The 16,945-nt window shown below is 38.9% G+C and overlaps 2 protein-coding genes across 6 annotated transcripts in view; one reads left to right on the forward strand and one right to left on the reverse strand.

Annotated features, from left to right (window-relative positions):
- Positions 1-2,491, forward strand: part of ESCO2 (establishment of sister chromatid cohesion N-acetyltransferase 2) — a 30,122-nt gene extending 27,631 nt beyond the window's left edge. Inside the window, exon 11 of the mRNA XM_045461311.1 lies at positions 971-2,491. Within this exon, the coding sequence (XP_045317267.1) occupies positions 971-1,103 (133 nt within the window). The 3' untranslated portion in view covers positions 1,104-2,491. The remainder of the gene's footprint in view (positions 1-970) is intronic.
- A 5,855-nt stretch (positions 2,492-8,346) lies between these two features.
- The window catches only part of PBK (PDZ binding kinase), a 30,107-nt gene continuing 21,508 nt past the window's right edge, over positions 8,347-16,945 (reverse strand). For 4 of the 5 annotated variants that reach the window (XM_045461341.1, XM_045461324.1, XM_045461331.1 and 1 more), the window contains exons 7-8: positions 10,370-10,549; positions 8,347-9,306 (exon numbers count right to left, since the gene is read on the reverse strand). In XM_045461341.1, coding sequence (XP_045317297.1) covers positions 9,107-9,306; positions 10,370-10,549 — 380 coding nt within the window. In that variant the 3' untranslated portion in view covers positions 8,347-9,106. The remainder of the gene's footprint in view (positions 9,307-10,369; positions 10,550-16,945) is intronic. The other variant, XM_045461358.1, reaches the window with a different exon arrangement.

Raw genomic sequence — 16,945 nt, forward strand, 5'->3', positions numbered from 1 at the left:
TCAAACCCACAGAGATCTCATGTTCTTTCTATAACTGATGTCACTTTATAAGTGAGACAGTAAGCTCTATTTAATCAAACCAGTATTTTGCTTTGGATTCTAGTAAATTCAGCCATAAACTTTGTGTGAAATTATATAGTATACCATATACTTAAATCTTAACTTCTAATTGAATCCAATCTTTAATTTTATATTTTTAAAATTTCAAACCTGTGGGGTGCCTGGGTGGCTCAGTTGGTTAAGTGTCCAACTTTGGCTCAGGTCATGACCTCATAGTCGGTGAGTTCAAGGCCTGTGTCGGGCTCAGTGCTAACTGCTCGGAGCCTGGAGCCTGCTTCGGATTCTGTGTCTCCCTCTCCCTCTGCCCCTCCCCGCTTGTGTTCTGCCTCTGTCTCTCTCTCTCTCTCTCTCTCAAAAATAAATAAAACCTATAAAAAAGTGCAAGAATAGAAAAAGAAGCCCTTATTTACCTTTGCCCAAATTCATCAAGTTTTAACATTTACTTTCTTCTTGAATTATTTAAAGGTAAGGTATGTATATTACGCCCCTTTAGTCCCTCATACTTCAGCGTGTATTTCTTAAGTCCAAAGATCTTCCCTCATGTAAGCATACTTGAGTTATCAAATACCGGGTATTTAGTGTTGATGTAATGCTTTCCTCTACTGTATGGTCCATATATCAGTTTTGTCATGTGTCTCTGCGTCCGTCATAGCATTTCTTTTTCCTGTGTAGATCACATTGCATGTAGTTGTCCTAGCTCTTTTGTCTTCATCTCCTTTCTCTCTCTTTCTCTCTCCCTCTCTCTCTGACCCTCCCGTATACTCTCTCTCTCAAAATAAATAAACCAAAAAAAAAAAGTGCTCAAAGAGATCAAAATTTTATATTTGGACTGCTTTAAAATACGTATGCTAACGTTTAATCAGAATTTTAAATTAGTTCCATTGTTAAATTGTCTTTTCCTCTTTTTTAGGAATTGCTTCATGTTTGGCTGTTTTCTCAAGACTGATGAAATAGCATTTTCTGACCCAACACCAGATGGCAAGTTATTTGCAACCAAATACTGCAACACCCCTAATTTCCTTGTATATAATTTTAATAGTTAAAGCCAGTCTCTACTATAGAACAGTTACTGTGTGGACGATTTCAGACAGCCCCATATCCTATAATAGGAACTATTTAATAGATACCAAAATAAAAATACTAAGACACACATATATACACATAAACCTGTATTAGTTTTATTTCTTATGAGTCAAAAAGTGAGGGATAAATTTGTTGAAAAGTATCTGGGGACTCAAAAAAAGGAAAAGTCTTTGGATAATATATACTGACTAGCATTGGAATCCTTAATTATGAAACTTGATAGCTCTAACTGGAAAATGACATGCCTCCTTCATCAAAACATTGACAAAGCAAGGTGGTTTCCACAGAAATGTGACCATTTCTCTCTTATGAAGCACACTTTTGCACAGGGATTACCTCATGCCCCATCAGAAGCAAATAAAATTTAAAGATAGGTAAATAATTTCCATGCCCAATCTTTAATGGTAATTCCCAAATTCTGTACACAAAATTTTTAGTTTATAGGTATTGGCTATAGCAACTGAGTTTCAAAATATTTAGAAAGTGTTTCGAATTTTAATTTGTAATAGGGCTTTCCCATCTTTATGGTAAATAAAGAATGAGCAAAATTTCCATATCCTTTGATGTAGAACAGAATTCTGTAGCTTAATGTTTTAATCTTTTTGCAAATCATATCAATCAAGACATACTTGTAATCAGATTCAATGAAAATTAACCGTAGTAATTGCACTATTGTCATTTCATTCATTTCAGTGTGAAAATGCTAACTGTACTAATCTTTAGTACACTTGTTACTGGGGATTGATGTCATTAACACAATAGATGCCCATTTCGTTTAGATGATTCATATGGTTACATTTTTAATATTTTTGCATGTTTAAAATACATCTTGTTCTGAGACATCTGGCGAAGGGGGTGACAAAATGAATAGTAATATAACTATTACTATTTTATAGTAATATAACTGAGGTTAGTAAATGAATATATCTAGGCCGGAGAACTCGTGATAACATTATGTAAATACACCTCCATATGCACACATTTTTCTAGTATAATTCTTGGATACTTTCTTTGAAGAGCAAAGAATTACTCATATTGTTTTGATTCTAAAAATCACTTAACTGCTGTCTGGTGGTAAGATGCTAGGGAAGTAGTTTTCCAGGTTATAACTCGGTAGAATCTGTTCACGTGCATTCTTTTATTTGCCTATAAGGTAACATGTTTCCAAAATTTAAAAGCCTGCATTCCAGAAAGAATATGGAAGTGTTAAGATGTAATTTTGCAAACATTTTAATGCTGTTTTCTGCACTGCTGTTTTTGTTTTAAATATTTTATTTAAAAAATTTTATTAACATTATTTTGCTTGCTCAGTGCTTTTGTGATGAATCAATTAAAATTCTTCTCAATATTCTCTTTGTCTATTTTTTTATACAACCAAATGTATTGATTTTATTTCTGTATTTTTGTGATTATAAAAACAGTACATGCTCCTTGATTCCAAAAACCAATCACTGAAAATATAGCCAACACAAAAACCTGCACACTGGATGTTTATAGCAGCTTTATTCATAATTGCCAAAACTTGGAGGCAACCAAGGTGTCAGCCACAAAAAGGCACATAGGAAACTTAATATTACTGAGTGAAAGAAGCCAATGTGAAAAGGCTGCAGACTGTATGATTCCCACTGTATGATAACCTGGAAAAGACAAAACTGGAGACCGTGAGAAGCTCAGGAGTTCGAGGGGAGTGGAGGATAACTAGGTGGGGCACAGGACTTTGAGGGCAGGGAAAGTTCTGTGCAGGATACTGTAACGGGTCCATCTCTAACGTTGTCCAAACCCATAGAACAGACAACACCAAGAGTAAAAAACTCGATTTGTCAACGTAGGTTCATCAGTTGCAACAAGTGTCCCTAGTGGTGGGATGTTGGTAGTGGGGGGCCATGCATGTGAGGGGCAAAGGGTTTGTGTGGTAAATCTCTGCTTCCTCTGATTTTGCTGTGAACTTAAAATTGCTCTAAAAAAAAATTAAAAGCTTCAAAAAACAAAACAAAAAAAAAAAACAAGGAAAGCCTGATAAATTATCATAGCCACAGAGACACGACAGCTAAATGTAACGCAGGGTCCCGGCACAGAAGGGCAAAATAAATCTGAATCAAGTATACCTTCGTTAGTTTGTCAGTATTGGCTCATTGGTATGTTAATTGTGACAAATATACTAATGTAAGACGTGGGTAATAGGGGAGGCTAGGTGTAGGGTATATGGGAATTCTCTTTGCGGTTTTCCTGTAAAGCTAAAATGGACATCTCCATTATCAACGCCTTCGTAATTACTACCCAGGTCAAAAAAGTAAAACACTGCCAGCTGCCCAGAGTCCTCCTCACATTCTCTTTAATCATCATTTTCCCCAAATGTAACTACCTTTTGATGTCTAAAAGTTTCGTCTGGTTTTGAGCTTAATATAAATTGAATTTGTCAAGATGTATCCATGTTATTCTGTCTAGTTGACACCCATTTTCATGGTTGTATATTCCATTAAAAGAATATACCATAATTTATTGGGGTGGCTGAGTGGCTCAGTCGGTTGAGCGTCTGACTTCGGCTCAGGTCGTGATCTCACGGTCCTTGAGTTCGAGCCCCACCTCAGGCTCTGTGCTGACAGCTCAGAGCCTGGAGCCTGCTTCAGGTTCTGTGTCTCCCTCTCCCTCTGCTCCTCCTCCACTCATGCTCTCTCTCAAAAATGAATGTTAAAAAAAATACCATAATTTATACTACTGTTGATAAGCATTGCTACCTTTGCCATTATACGCTACCTTTGTGATAAACTGCATCCAATGTATGGGTCTCTTTCTGCCTGTTTATTCCCTCTAGCCTCGCTGGTCATCCTTACGCCAGTACCACATTGTGTTATCAGATTCCTGAAGTTGGTATTGTAAATTCTTCCACCTTTTTTCTCTCCGGGAGTATTTTGTCTATTCTTGATCCTTTGCATTTGCATGTACAGTTTACAATCGGTTTAAGATCCTCAAAAAGCCATCACCAATTCAAAAAAAAAATCTGTTGGGATTTTACTGGAATTGCATCACATCTACAGATCCGTTTGGGAGGATTGAATATAAAAGATATATTTTTCTGGTGTATTTCCCCATTTAGTTTCTCAGCAATTTGGGGTTTTCACTGTAGTTATGTAATTTTTTAGGATTTACTCTTAAAGCATTTGATACTTTCTTTGAAACCACTGGAAATAAGATTGTTAAAGTTTCATTTGCTGATAAAACACAACAGACTTTTCCATATTGATCTTCGGTTCAGCGGCCTTTCTAAATTTATTTAATTCTAAAGATTCATTTGCAGATTATTTTTGGATTTTCAGGTTGTTGGGTTTTTTTTTTTTGTTTATTTTGAGAGCTTGCACGCATGTGCGAGCGAGGGAGGGCGGGGTGGGGGGGGGGGGAGAATCCCAAGCAGGCACCACACCCAATGCAGAGCCAGACACAGGGCTTGATCCCAAGAACCGTGAGATCATGACCTGAGCTGAAATCAAGAGTCAGATGCTTAACTGATGTGAGCCAGTCAGGTGCCCCTGGGTTTTCAGTTTGAAGTAATGTCTCATTTCATTTTTCATGAAAATACCATTTTCATGAAATACCATAGACTGGGTGGCTTAACAATTTAGCTCTCTGGTTGGTTCCCGAGTCCAGTTAAGTCCAATTTCAAGGTACTGGCAGATCCAGGACCTGGTGAGGGCCCGCTTCCTGCCTTGCTTGCGGTCTCCTTGCTGTATCCTCACATGGCAGAGCTCCTCTATCTGTCAGGGATACTAATCCCTCTCCTGAGGGCTCCGCCTTCATAATCACCCCCCAAAGGCGCCCCCTCCCATCACATTAGGGATTAGGCTTCAACATGAATTTCAGAGGGACAAACTTTCTAATCCATAGCAACTATAAAATGTTTACCATAGCTTGTTAGATATACACTCGTATGTTAAGGAAGCTCCTCTCTATTCCTAGGTTTCTAAGAGGCATTTGTTTTTCTAAGAGGCTTTTAAACATTTAACGCTGGATTTTATCAAAATTTTTCTTTGGAGGTAACTGATTTTTCTTCATTGGGTGAATATGGTGATTACATTGTTCTTAAGTCAACCTAGTTTTGCTGAAATAATCTCAACTTGGCCCTGAGGTTTTTATGTTACTGGCTTTGGTTTACTACTATTTTGTTTGGGATTTTCTTCATCTGTTCATGAGAGCGATTGGATATCTATAGGAGATGCACTGATGTTTCCTTTTTTCATTTATGATGCTTTTTTTTTTTTCTTTTACTCTCTAGATGACTCTTGCTAAGGCTTATTAGGCTTATAAATTTTATTCGTATTTTCAGAAACAACTTTTGGCATTGTTGATCCTATCCATTATAGATTTCTCCATTTTCTATGGTAGGTTTTGTCTTTAAATTTATACTTCTTTCTTTTGGAAGGGAGTTTTTCTTATATTCTTAGCTCACCAATTTTTCAGGTTTCAATAGCATTTAAGACCATATATCTCGGGGCACCTGGGTGGCTCAGTCAGTTAAGCATCTCTTGATTTTGGCTCAGGTCATGATATGATCCATGGGATTGAGCTCCACGTCAGGTTCCTTGCTGGGTGTGGAGCCTGCTTGGAATTCTCTCTCTGCCTCTCCCTGCTCATGCTGTCTCTCTCAATAAACTTTAAAAACAAAAAAGACCATAAATCTCTATAATCACAATTTCAGCTGTATCCCACAAGTTTATATATATATATTTTTTTAATTTACTTTTTTTGAGAGCACATGCACACAGGGCAGAGGGAAAGGGAGAGAGAGAATCCCAAGCAGGCTTCACACCCAGAGCGGTTCCAAACTCGGGGCTCAATCTCACAACCGTGAGATCATAACCTGAGACAAAATCAAGTGTCAGACACTAAATGGACTGAGCCACATAGACACCCCTATATATAGTATTTTATTTATAAATCTCTAATTTCAATCAACAAATTGTCAATTAAAGTAGGAACCAGGAGGCAATAAATAATCCTCAACATTTCTTGAGCAGCTACTTATCCCCATTTTCTTTTCGAGAGAGAGAGCACAAGCACAAGCACAAGCAGGGGAGGAACAGACAGGGAGACACAGAATCCGAAGCAGGCTCCAGGCTTCAAGCTGGCAGTGCAGAACCCAACACGGGGCTTGAACCCATGAACCGTGAGATCATGACCTGAGCTGAAGTCGGACGCTTAACCAACTGAGCCACCCAGGCGCCCCTGTCTCCATTTTCTAGAGATGCAAATAGGCTCTTGGAGGCCTTACACTGATAGCAAAGGGAGATTTTCTGGGAAGTGAGAAAGCTACTTGGGAGGAGCCTGTTTATTTGCTAACTATAATTAATTATAATTAATACAGCAAAAAGATTAGTCCCACTGTATCCTCAAACCAGTCACATTACTTTTCTGCGAATGAGGCAAATGGCCAAAAGGAAGGCAACATCTGAGACTTAAAGAACAAGTTCCAGAATAAGAATAAAAAATGTTCTTACAGTTGGTAGCAAATTTTCTACAACTCCGTGTTGAGGACTTCAAGGCTCTATTCAGACACAAGATGGAAAGCATGCGGGATCATTTTGCAGTGCCTGCCATCGACAAGCCCGGTCATTGTGCAGTCCTTGGGCATTAGTTTGTTCCCATTTAATATTCCAACTGTAGGAAGTGGACACAAATTTCTCAGGGATAAAAAGTATTGGATTATGTGTTAAAAAGCTGTAATTCAGGAGAATGGACCAAGAAGACACTGCCTTGTGAGCTTAGCAGACCTATTAAGAATGAAATCACATATAAGTCAAAGTGAGGGTAACTAAATATCAGGGTGCAAAACTGTTCAGATTTTTCTAGAAGTCAGCTTTCAGGTTTTTTTTTTTTTTTAAGTTTGTTTCTTTGAGAGAGCAGGTGTGAGTTGGGGAGGGTCAGAGAGATTGGGAGAGAGAATCCCAAACAGGCTCCATGCTGTCAGTGCAGAGCCTGACTTGGGACTCGAGCTCATGAACCGAGAGATCATGACTTGAGCCAAAACCAAGAGTTGGATGCTTAACTGACTGAGCCACCCAGGCACCCTGACAGTAATTATTTTTTAAGTTTATTTATTTATTTTGAGAGAGACAGAGACAGTACAAGTTGGGGAGGGGCAGAGAAAGGGAGAGAAAACCCCAAGCAGGCTCTGCACTGCCAGCACAGAGCCTGATGCAGGGCTCAAACCCATGAAGCCATGAGATCATGACCTGAATTGAAACCAAGAGTTGAACGCTTAACCGACTGAGCCATCCAGGAAACCCCAAGGGGATTTTTTTAAAAAAAATAAGATTTATTGTCAAATTGGCTAACATACAGTGTGTAAAGTGTCCTCTTGGTTTTTGGGGATAGATTCCCGCGGTTCATCGCTTACATACAACACCCAGTGCTCATCCCAACAACTGCCCTCCTCAATGCCCATCACCCATTTCCCCCTCTCCCCCACCACCCTCAGTTTGTCCTCTGTATTTAAGAGTCTCTTACGGTTTGCCTCCCTTCCTGCTTGTAACTTTTTTTTTCTTCCCTTCCCCCATGGTCTTCTGTTAAGTTCCTTAAGATCCACATGAGTGAAAACATGATCTTTCTCTGACTTATTTCACTTAGCATACCTTTCAGCTCTGTCCATGTTGTTGTAAATGGCAAGATTTCATTCTTTTTGATTACCAAGTAATATTCCATTGTATATATATGCCACATCTTCTTTATCCATTCATCAGTTGATGGACATTTAGGCTCTTTCCATAATTTGGCTATTGTTGAAAGTGCTGCTATAAACACTGGGGTACGAGTGCCCCTATGCATCAGCACTCCTGTATCCCTTGGGTAAATTCCTAGCCATGCTATTGCTGGGTCGTAGGGTAGATTTATTTGTAATTTTTTGAGGAACCTCCACACTTTTCCAGAGCGGCTGCACCAGTTTGCATTCCCACCAACAATGCAAGAGGGTTCCCGTTTCTCCACATCGCTTCCCATAGTCAAGTCTGGGTGTATCACCTGGAGTCACAGGGACAATTCATTAACTAAAAATTCCCAGGTGGCTTCTGTGGCACACAGATGGACGATGCTGATCCCAATCATCACCTTCATTTCAAAGATTAACAAATGAGGCCACAAGAGAGAAACAAACCTACCACATTCACTCAACACACCTAATGACACTCAAATTAATGAAATCTAAAACAAGACACCTTCTGGTAACTACAGTCTCCTTTATTCTATATCATTCTATTAGAGTTTTATTATTTTTACACCAGAACTGTGATATGCTTAAGGTATAGATTATTAAACAAAAAATAAAAAAAAGGGATCTCAATACAGAAAATACATTTAATAAATAAAGGAAAAGCCAAAGATCGGGGGAGACCCAAGAGCGCAAAACAAGCCTTAACCAAAAACGTCTGGAAATACCCAAGGAGCTAGTCTTTTGAGCCATTTCTCTTGGCTTCCAGTGACCATATTTAATAAGGAGCACAACAGCCCAAAAAGGCCAGCAAAAAGGTTAATGGTTTAAAAGATAAGCAAAAATAGACTTAAGTTGTACTGCGCAAAGTGCTTTCAACAGATCCATTAAAAATAAAGAATATGTGAGAAACATTAATAAAAGTGATGGTCACTCAATCCAAATCAATGTTAGACATACAGTTTACAGCATTTTATTACTGCTAGTGTTTTAAATCTGTATGTATGTACAAATCCAAATATTTGAGTAGCTAGTTTCTTAAACTTTCTAGAAAACCTACTACAATCTCAAATGCTTATCATCATAAGCATGTTAAGAAATATTCTAACTGTTCAAGTGTTAACTAGGTGCTATGGTCCTAAGACAGGCCACTTCCAAAAAGCCTAATAACTATGGATTATCACAGTAACTATATAATGTATTACAGTAAACAGAACAGTTATACACATGAGCCATCTGGAAAGCTCAGCAGTCATGAATATGAGGTGATCACTGGACATCCATTTCCAAAGCTTCCACGATGTGTGCGGCAGAAGGGCGATCCTTAGGGTCTTCATTAGTGCATACGGAGAAGAGTTCAATTACTTTCTGGTACGTTTCATCCAGCTCTTCCATATTAACGGGTGGCCTCGTCCCCAAAGCTGCATAGTAGGCTTCATCATCAAAGTCACTTTCATCAAAAGTTTTATCTGCTCGTGAAGGCGATGGAGATTGAAACAAACAAAATAACTTCTAAGTCATGGAAAAGCTTAGCAACTGCTCAAACTCACCCTCCCGAAACAAGAACTCCTCGTCCACTATGTTTTCAGTATGCACAGGCCATCTCTTCAATTATCCTGCCGTGGTGAAGATTAGATACTGTCACGGTTTATAGGTTACAACCCCCACCCTCTTACTGTGATAGCTTTCCAATCTTTTCCTTAGACTCTAGTGGCAGGATTCTCACACAGAGTCGTGACACGGAGGCTTTTCTTTCCAGGAAGCAACTTTATTCGTGCTGGCACGGCTCAGTGGGGCTCGTACCCGAAGAACTGAGCCCCGAACGCCACATGACATAGTTTTTTTTATATATTTTCTATTTCTTTGTCTCCCATATACGGTAACACACAAACATGCAGTCTGATTAAGTGGTCTCATGCTACAAGGTCATGAGAGATGTTGTCACATATGCATGCAGCCAGGTTGCCTTGTGGTTTTTTGGTTTTGTTTTTTTTTTTATTTCCTTAGGGAGGGGACCCTACCACAAGCCAAGAGAAACTTTTAAGGAAACGTTTTGCTCTGTAGGATTTTCTCAATTTATCTCCCTATTATCAATTAACCTACAACTCATTTATATGAGAGTAAACTGAGATAGCACCAAGTTAGTCAGTAGTAATATAATCCACATCTCATGCCACTACCACTAAATCAAACAACATCTGTTTTAAATTTCAATGTAATAGATAAAATATAATTTTATAAGCTAATCTTTAGTTCAAAATTAAGAGACTGGGATTTATGTTAAAAAAAAATATGTGGCGGGGCGCCTGGGTGGTGCAGTCGGTTAAGCGTCCGACTTCAGCCAGGTCACGATCTCGCGTTCCGTGAGTTCGAGCCCCGCGTCGGGCTCTGGGCTGATGGCTCGGAGCCTGGAGCCTGTTTCCGATTCTGTGTCTCCCTCTCTCTCTGCCCCTCCCCTGTTCATGCTCTGTCTCTCTCTGTCCCAAAAATAAATAAAATAAACGTTGAAAAAAAAAAAATATGTGGCTATACCTTCATCATCATCATCATCATCTGGAAGATTAATGTGTGGAATAGATAAAGTCATCATTTCCCACAGAGTCAGGCCAAAGGCAAATATGTCTGCCTTGTCAGTAATAATACCATTCTCTTCCAAAGCTTCCTTGGGTTTCCAAGGCTCGGTGCCAATGTAACAGGCCTCGGGGTCAGTCACTGAAATGAGTACAAGTAAGTCAGTCATAAGGGCAAGCACTAGAAATCACTAAGAAAGGCAAGCAACCCAAAGAAAAATGGGCAAATGATTTAGCAGGTAGTTTTAAAGGTTAAGAAATGTAGACAGTAGACATGAAAATACACTCAATCTCATTAGTAAGAATTACTTTTTCCTTATAAGATTGTTAAATATTAAAAAGCTGGTCAGTTGGCAAGGGTGTAGAGAAATAGCGATTCTCTTAGGAGGGGGCAGGAATACAGAGAGACTGTGGATGTCAAGAGCACAGACTCCGGAGCCAGACTGCCTTGCCTGGGTTTAAAGGCATTTGCGAGTTGTGTGACTGTGAACAGATCAATGCATCTCTGTGCTCCAGCTTCTCCATTTTCAAACCATACTGTCATCAGGCAGAGAGAAGTACCATTTCTCTGCTTCTGTAATTGCTATGTCAGGGGAAAGGATAAGGGTCAAATCACACATTGGCTCTGAAAGCTTCTGCCCAGGAATGACATAGGCCTACTCATATTTCCATTTCCTTCTTCCTTCCCTCCCTTCCTTCCTTTCTCCCTCTCACATTAATAAAGACAGAACAAATGGGAGGAGAGGGAAAAATGAGAATCTCGCACTCAGGAAACCAAAGAGCCAGTAGACAAGCACTCATTAATTAATTCATTCAACATTCTGGGGGCGGGGGGTACATCTAATAAGTACGCTCTGAAGACAGAGTGAGAACGAAGAAGCCAGACTGGGGCAGCACGCAGCATCGGGTGGCAAGGACGAAAGATGTCTCTATGAGAGCGTTTTCACTTACAACAGCTTTCGGACAGTACACACTGGAAGGCAGTCATGTCCAATATAAGCTCCCTGAAGGTTTTCCCCCATCCACCTTGTACCTAAGAGGCACCTAGTAGAATGCCTGACTAGGTAAGAGTCTAGACATGGTCGACAAGGGCAGTGAGTCTGGTGATAAGGTTAAGGAGTCAGTCATACCTCATTCTATGTTGGTCAAATTCCTACAGGGATATACCACACCAAATAGCTTTCTAGAGCTCAGGATCTAATACATCAGCTCCAATTGGAGATGCCAGCCAAGTGCATTTCCTATATGTCCGTGGATATTTGCCCAAGCGTGAGATTAGAATTTAAACATAATGGAAGTGGTTCCCCCACATATGTTACTGATCAAGACTGCTTCTCTGTGAAGATGGATTGTTCTGACAAAAGTCTGGTGTGATCATCAACTGATGGTTGACTCATTCCTTTTTGTCAATACAGAAACAACAGATATTTTATTGCCCTTTGCTACATTCAAAAAGTATAAGCAGACATTACCTGATTTAGTTCTCATGGTCATTATGCCAAACTGAAAAATAATTAAACTGGAGCTTCTCCTCATTCTTCAATTCTTAGCCAAAACATTATTTATTTAGGAAGGCCTTTCTCAACATCTAGGCTGTGTTAAGTGGCACTGTCGTGTTTATATAATCCCTTCTATCATAACAGTCATTACGCTGTACATTATTCAAGAGCAGCTTGCTGTCCTAGATTATGAATAGTAAAAGGGTTAAGAACTGAAAAAAACAGAAGAGGAAGGAGAACGTCCAAGTATATTCTACAGGGTGCCTGGGTCGCTCAGTCAGTTGAGCGTCCAACTTTGGCTCAAGTCATGATTCGCAGTTCGTGAGTTCAAGCCCCATGTCGGGCTCTGTGCTAACAGCTTAGAGCCTGAAGTCTGCTTCAAGTTCTGATTCTTCCTCTCTCTGCCCCTCCCTCACTCATGTTCTGTCTGTCTCTCTCTCTCTCTCAAAAATAAACATTAAAAAAAAATTCAAATGTATTCTACAAGGTCAGCATTGTCCTGATACCAAAACTAGATAAAGACACTACAAAAACAAAAAACAAAAACAAAAAACCCAATAAAACTACCAGCCAATATCCCTGATGAACATATATGTAAAAATCCTCAATAAAATATTGGCAAACTGCATACAATGGTATAATTAAAAGGATCCTTCACCATAATCAATGGATTTTATTCCAGGGATGCAAAGATGGTTTAAGACTGATAAATCAATCAATGTGATTAACCATACCAACAAAACAAAGGATAAAAATCATATGATCATCTTGAGGTACCTGGGTTGCTCAGTCGGTTAAAAGTGTCTGACTCTCCATTTTGGCTCAGGTCGTGATCTCACAGTCCGTGAGATCAGATCAAGCCTTGTGTTGGGTTCTGAGCTGACAGCACAAAGCCTGTTTGGGATTCTTTCTCTCCTTTTTTCTCTGCCCTATTTGCATATGTGTGCTCTCTCTCTCTCTCTCTCTCAAAATAAATAAACTTAAAAAAAAATCATATGATCATCTCAAAAGACGCAGAAAAGGCTTTTGACAAAATTTGACATCTGTTCATGATGAAAACTCATAAAACAAAGTGGGTTTAGAGGAAATATACCTCAACATAATAAAGGCCATAAATGGAAAACCACAGCTAACATCAGTCTCAATGATGAAAAACTGAGAACTTTTCCTCTAAGATCAGGAACAATGTAAGGATGTCTACTTGTGCCACTTTTATTCAACATAGTACTAGAAGTCCAAGCCATTGTAATCAGACAAGAAAAAAAAAAGACATCCAACTTAGTAAGGAAGAAGTAAGCTGCAGATGAGATGATGCTTTGCACAGAAAACCCTAAAGACTCCACCAAAAACCTATTAGAAGTAATAAAAGAATACAGTAAAGTTTCAGGATATAAAATTAATATACAGAAATCTGTTGCTCTCTATATACTAATAACAAAGTAGAAAAAGAAATTAAGAAAACAATTCCAGGGGCGCCTGGGTGGTCCAGTCAGTTAAGTGTCCAACTTCAGTTCAGGTCATGATCTCACAGTTTCTAAGTTTGAGCCCTGCATTGGGTTCTCTGCTGTCAGCGCAGAGCCTGCTTCAGATCCTCTGTTTGCCTATCTCCCTGCCCCTCCCCAGCTCACTCTCTCTCTCAAAAATAAACATTAAAAAAATTTTTTTTAAAGAAAATCATTTTAAAAATCATCATTAAAGACAAACAAAAAGCAGAAACCAGACCTACAAATTCAGAGAGCTGTTGGTTGCCAGAGGGGAGAGGGATGCGGGGCATGGGCAAAATGAGTGAAAGGGAGATACAGTTTCCAGTTATGGAAAGAATAAGTCATAGGGATGAAAGTTACAGCATAGCATTGTATGGTGACAGATGGTAGCTATGCTTGGGAAAGCATAGCGCAATGTATAGGTTTATCATACACCTGAAACTAACATAATATTGTGTGCTAACTATAGTTAAATCAAACTATAATCAATTAATTAAAATCAATAAAAAATACATACAAAAATTCTTAAGAAAGGGTAAGGACTGTGTCTATCCTATTTTCCTCTATATTCATAATACCTGGCACAGTGCTTGGTCATACTAAGTATTAACAATATTTGTTAAATAAATAATCTAGAGATAGCCACTGTTAAAACTGGGCTTGTCACAGCACACCTTATATTATAGTTGTGAAACATGGGAATATACCACCTATTGAAACACAAAACTTAAAAATAACTTCTAAAGAGGCGCCGGGGTGGCTCAGTTGGTTAAGCATCCAACTTCAGCTCAGGTCATGATCTCGCAGTCTGTGAGATCAAACCCTGCGTTGGGCTCTGTGCTGACAGCTCAGAGCCTGGAGCCTGCCTCATATCCTGTGTCTCCCTCTCTGCCTCTCCTCCACTCACAATCTGTCTCTCAAAAATGAGTAAATGTTAAAAAGAAAAAAAAAGAAAAGAAAAAGAAAACTTTTAAAGATTTAGGTGTATTTTTTTCCAAACTTTTCTTAATGTGTACATATTTAAGTGCTATTTTACGATCTGTTCATCTCACTCAATATATCTGGATATACCATTCCTAAATTCTATTGTGTGGTGGTACAATAAATTAAACCACCCCTTACTGGTGGACATTCGCCTAAAGTTTTGCATAGGCTATTCTGCTACAATGTATATTTTTATAAGTTAGTACATACACAATTCAGTAAAAAAAGATTAATTTCTCTCCCAGCACCTCTTATTTTTAAAGTGCTTAGGAGTAAACTTCCTCATAAAGAGAAAGCCTTAGGGGCGCCTGGGTGGCTCAGTCGGTTAAGCGTCCGACTTCAGCTCAGGTCACGATCTCGCAGTCTGCGAGTTCGAGCCCCGCGTCGGGCTCTGGGCTGATGGCTCAGAGCCTGGAGCCTGCTTCCGATTCTGTGTCTCCCTCTCTCTCTGCCCCTCCCCCGTTCATGCTGTGTCTCTCTCTGTCTCAAAAATAAATAAACGTTAAAAAAAAAAATTAAAAAAAAAAAAAAAAAAAAAAGAGAAAGCCTTAGCCCAAGAGAAAAAAGAAGAGAACTGCCTTCTCTTAATGCATGGCTGGTTTAGTCAGCTATGCTGACTATAAGCATAAATTGATGAAGCGGAGAGTGCTGGTAAAGGAGCTGTGGAGACATTCCCCCCAGGCTTACAAATGTTTTTTTGAGAAAGCCAGATCAAGTTTTTAATTAAAAGTATGTATTGAAAATAAATGCCCTCAAATATACACCTTCAAGGAAGCACAAACCCAGGGTTTATGGCTTCACAGGATGGGCTGATGCTGGGCACCAGTGAAGATTTCACATGTTAGTATTTTTATCAGGATTGTTACCGTTTTCGTTACTGCTGTGTTTTCAACACTGCATGAGTTTTGATTCTTCTGTCTTAACTCTATTTCTTCTACAAGCCTAAGTCTCTTGGTTTTGCAGAAATTAATATATCGGATTACTATAAAAAATGTCTGCAGTGCCCAATTATTTTTTGGAATATGTTCTTGGGAATGAATTATAGGATCAAAGGGCATTTTGAAAGGGGTTTTTTTGTTTTGTTTTTGTTTTTTAAATATAGATTTCCAAATTGCCCTCTGAAAAGACTGTACCATTGTAGCAGTTACCAGTGCTGTTCATCAAGTAGGTCATACTCTCCCCCATCTGGACACAAAGATGGATGCACTTTTTGGCCTGTCAAGGTTGGATGGAGCCATTTGACTTGTTCTGGTCAGTGAGTTGTGAAAGAAGTGGCTTGTGTCATTTCTAATCTGGGGCATTTAATTGTTAGTGCAAGACTTGTGGAGCAGCACTTTCCAACAGAACTTTCTGTGGTAATAAAAATGTTCCATATCTGCATTGTCCCAATATGGTAGGCACTAACCACAGGCAGCTACTGAGCACTTGAAAAGTGGCTAGGGTGGCTGAGGAAATCAATTTTTAAACTTTTCAAATACTTATTAATTTCAATAACTGTATGTAGCTAGTGGCTACTGTACTGCACAGCTCTGGAGCCTTTTTACCCTCCATATGTACAGTGACGGCAGTGTTCCGTATAGCGGATGTTCTAGCCGCTTAGGTCCTAAAAATGAGAATGAAACATAGCCATAATGGATCTGTAGCTTGAATAAGCTGTGGTTGCTTTAAGCCACTGAAGTTTTTCAGGGTGTATGCTACCACAGCAAAACTTATCCTAACCTGAATGATACCTGGTATGATACTGAATGATAACCTGAATTGCAACTTCTGCTTAGCGTATGAGAGTACATGTTAAGCTAATTTGGGAGTAAGTCAGCCAAAGACAAATACATGATTTCACTCATGTGTGGAAGTTGAGAAACAAAACAGATGAGGGAAGGGAAGGAAAAATAAGATAAAGACAGAGAGGAGACAAACCATTAGAGACTCTTAAATACAGAGAACAAACTGAGGGTTGCTGGTGGGGTGCTGGGCGGGGATGGGCTAGATGGGTGATAGGCATTAAGGAGGGCACTTGTTAGGAAGAGTACTGGGTGTTAGATGTATTAATGAATCACTAAATCCTACTGAAAAAATAACATAACATAACATAACATAACATAACATAACATAACATAACATAAAATGGTTTCTAGTTTTAGTGTCCTTCTTAAGCCCAATTTTAATGAATTATTTACCTGTAATTTTTTTCACTACTCTTTTTTAACATCTTAAAATCCTAATCCTCACATCTTAATCCTACAAGGATTAGACTGAGAATGGAAAACAGCTTTATTTTTTCTAAAATGTCCACACATCATCATTTACCGACTCAACTACTTCTTTCTCAATACTACTAAACATCAGTGTTATATAATAAATTTGATATACTTGGGACTACTGGACTCCTTACATTTTTCTGCCTGTTTTGGCAGGAATATCACTGCTTTCACTGCTGTGGCTTTATAATACTTAACATCACCTCAGGAAAATTCCTATTCATCATTCTTTACAAAATTTTCCTGGCTATGTTTGAACATGTATCAAGGTTGAACTTCACATGTTTACAAACCATGAACTTTGACATGTTCT

This window comes from Leopardus geoffroyi, chromosome B1 (genome assembly GCF_018350155.1).
Source record: "Leopardus geoffroyi isolate Oge1 chromosome B1, O.geoffroyi_Oge1_pat1.0, whole genome shotgun sequence".
Taxonomy (NCBI): domain Eukaryota; kingdom Metazoa; phylum Chordata; class Mammalia; order Carnivora; family Felidae; genus Leopardus; species Leopardus geoffroyi.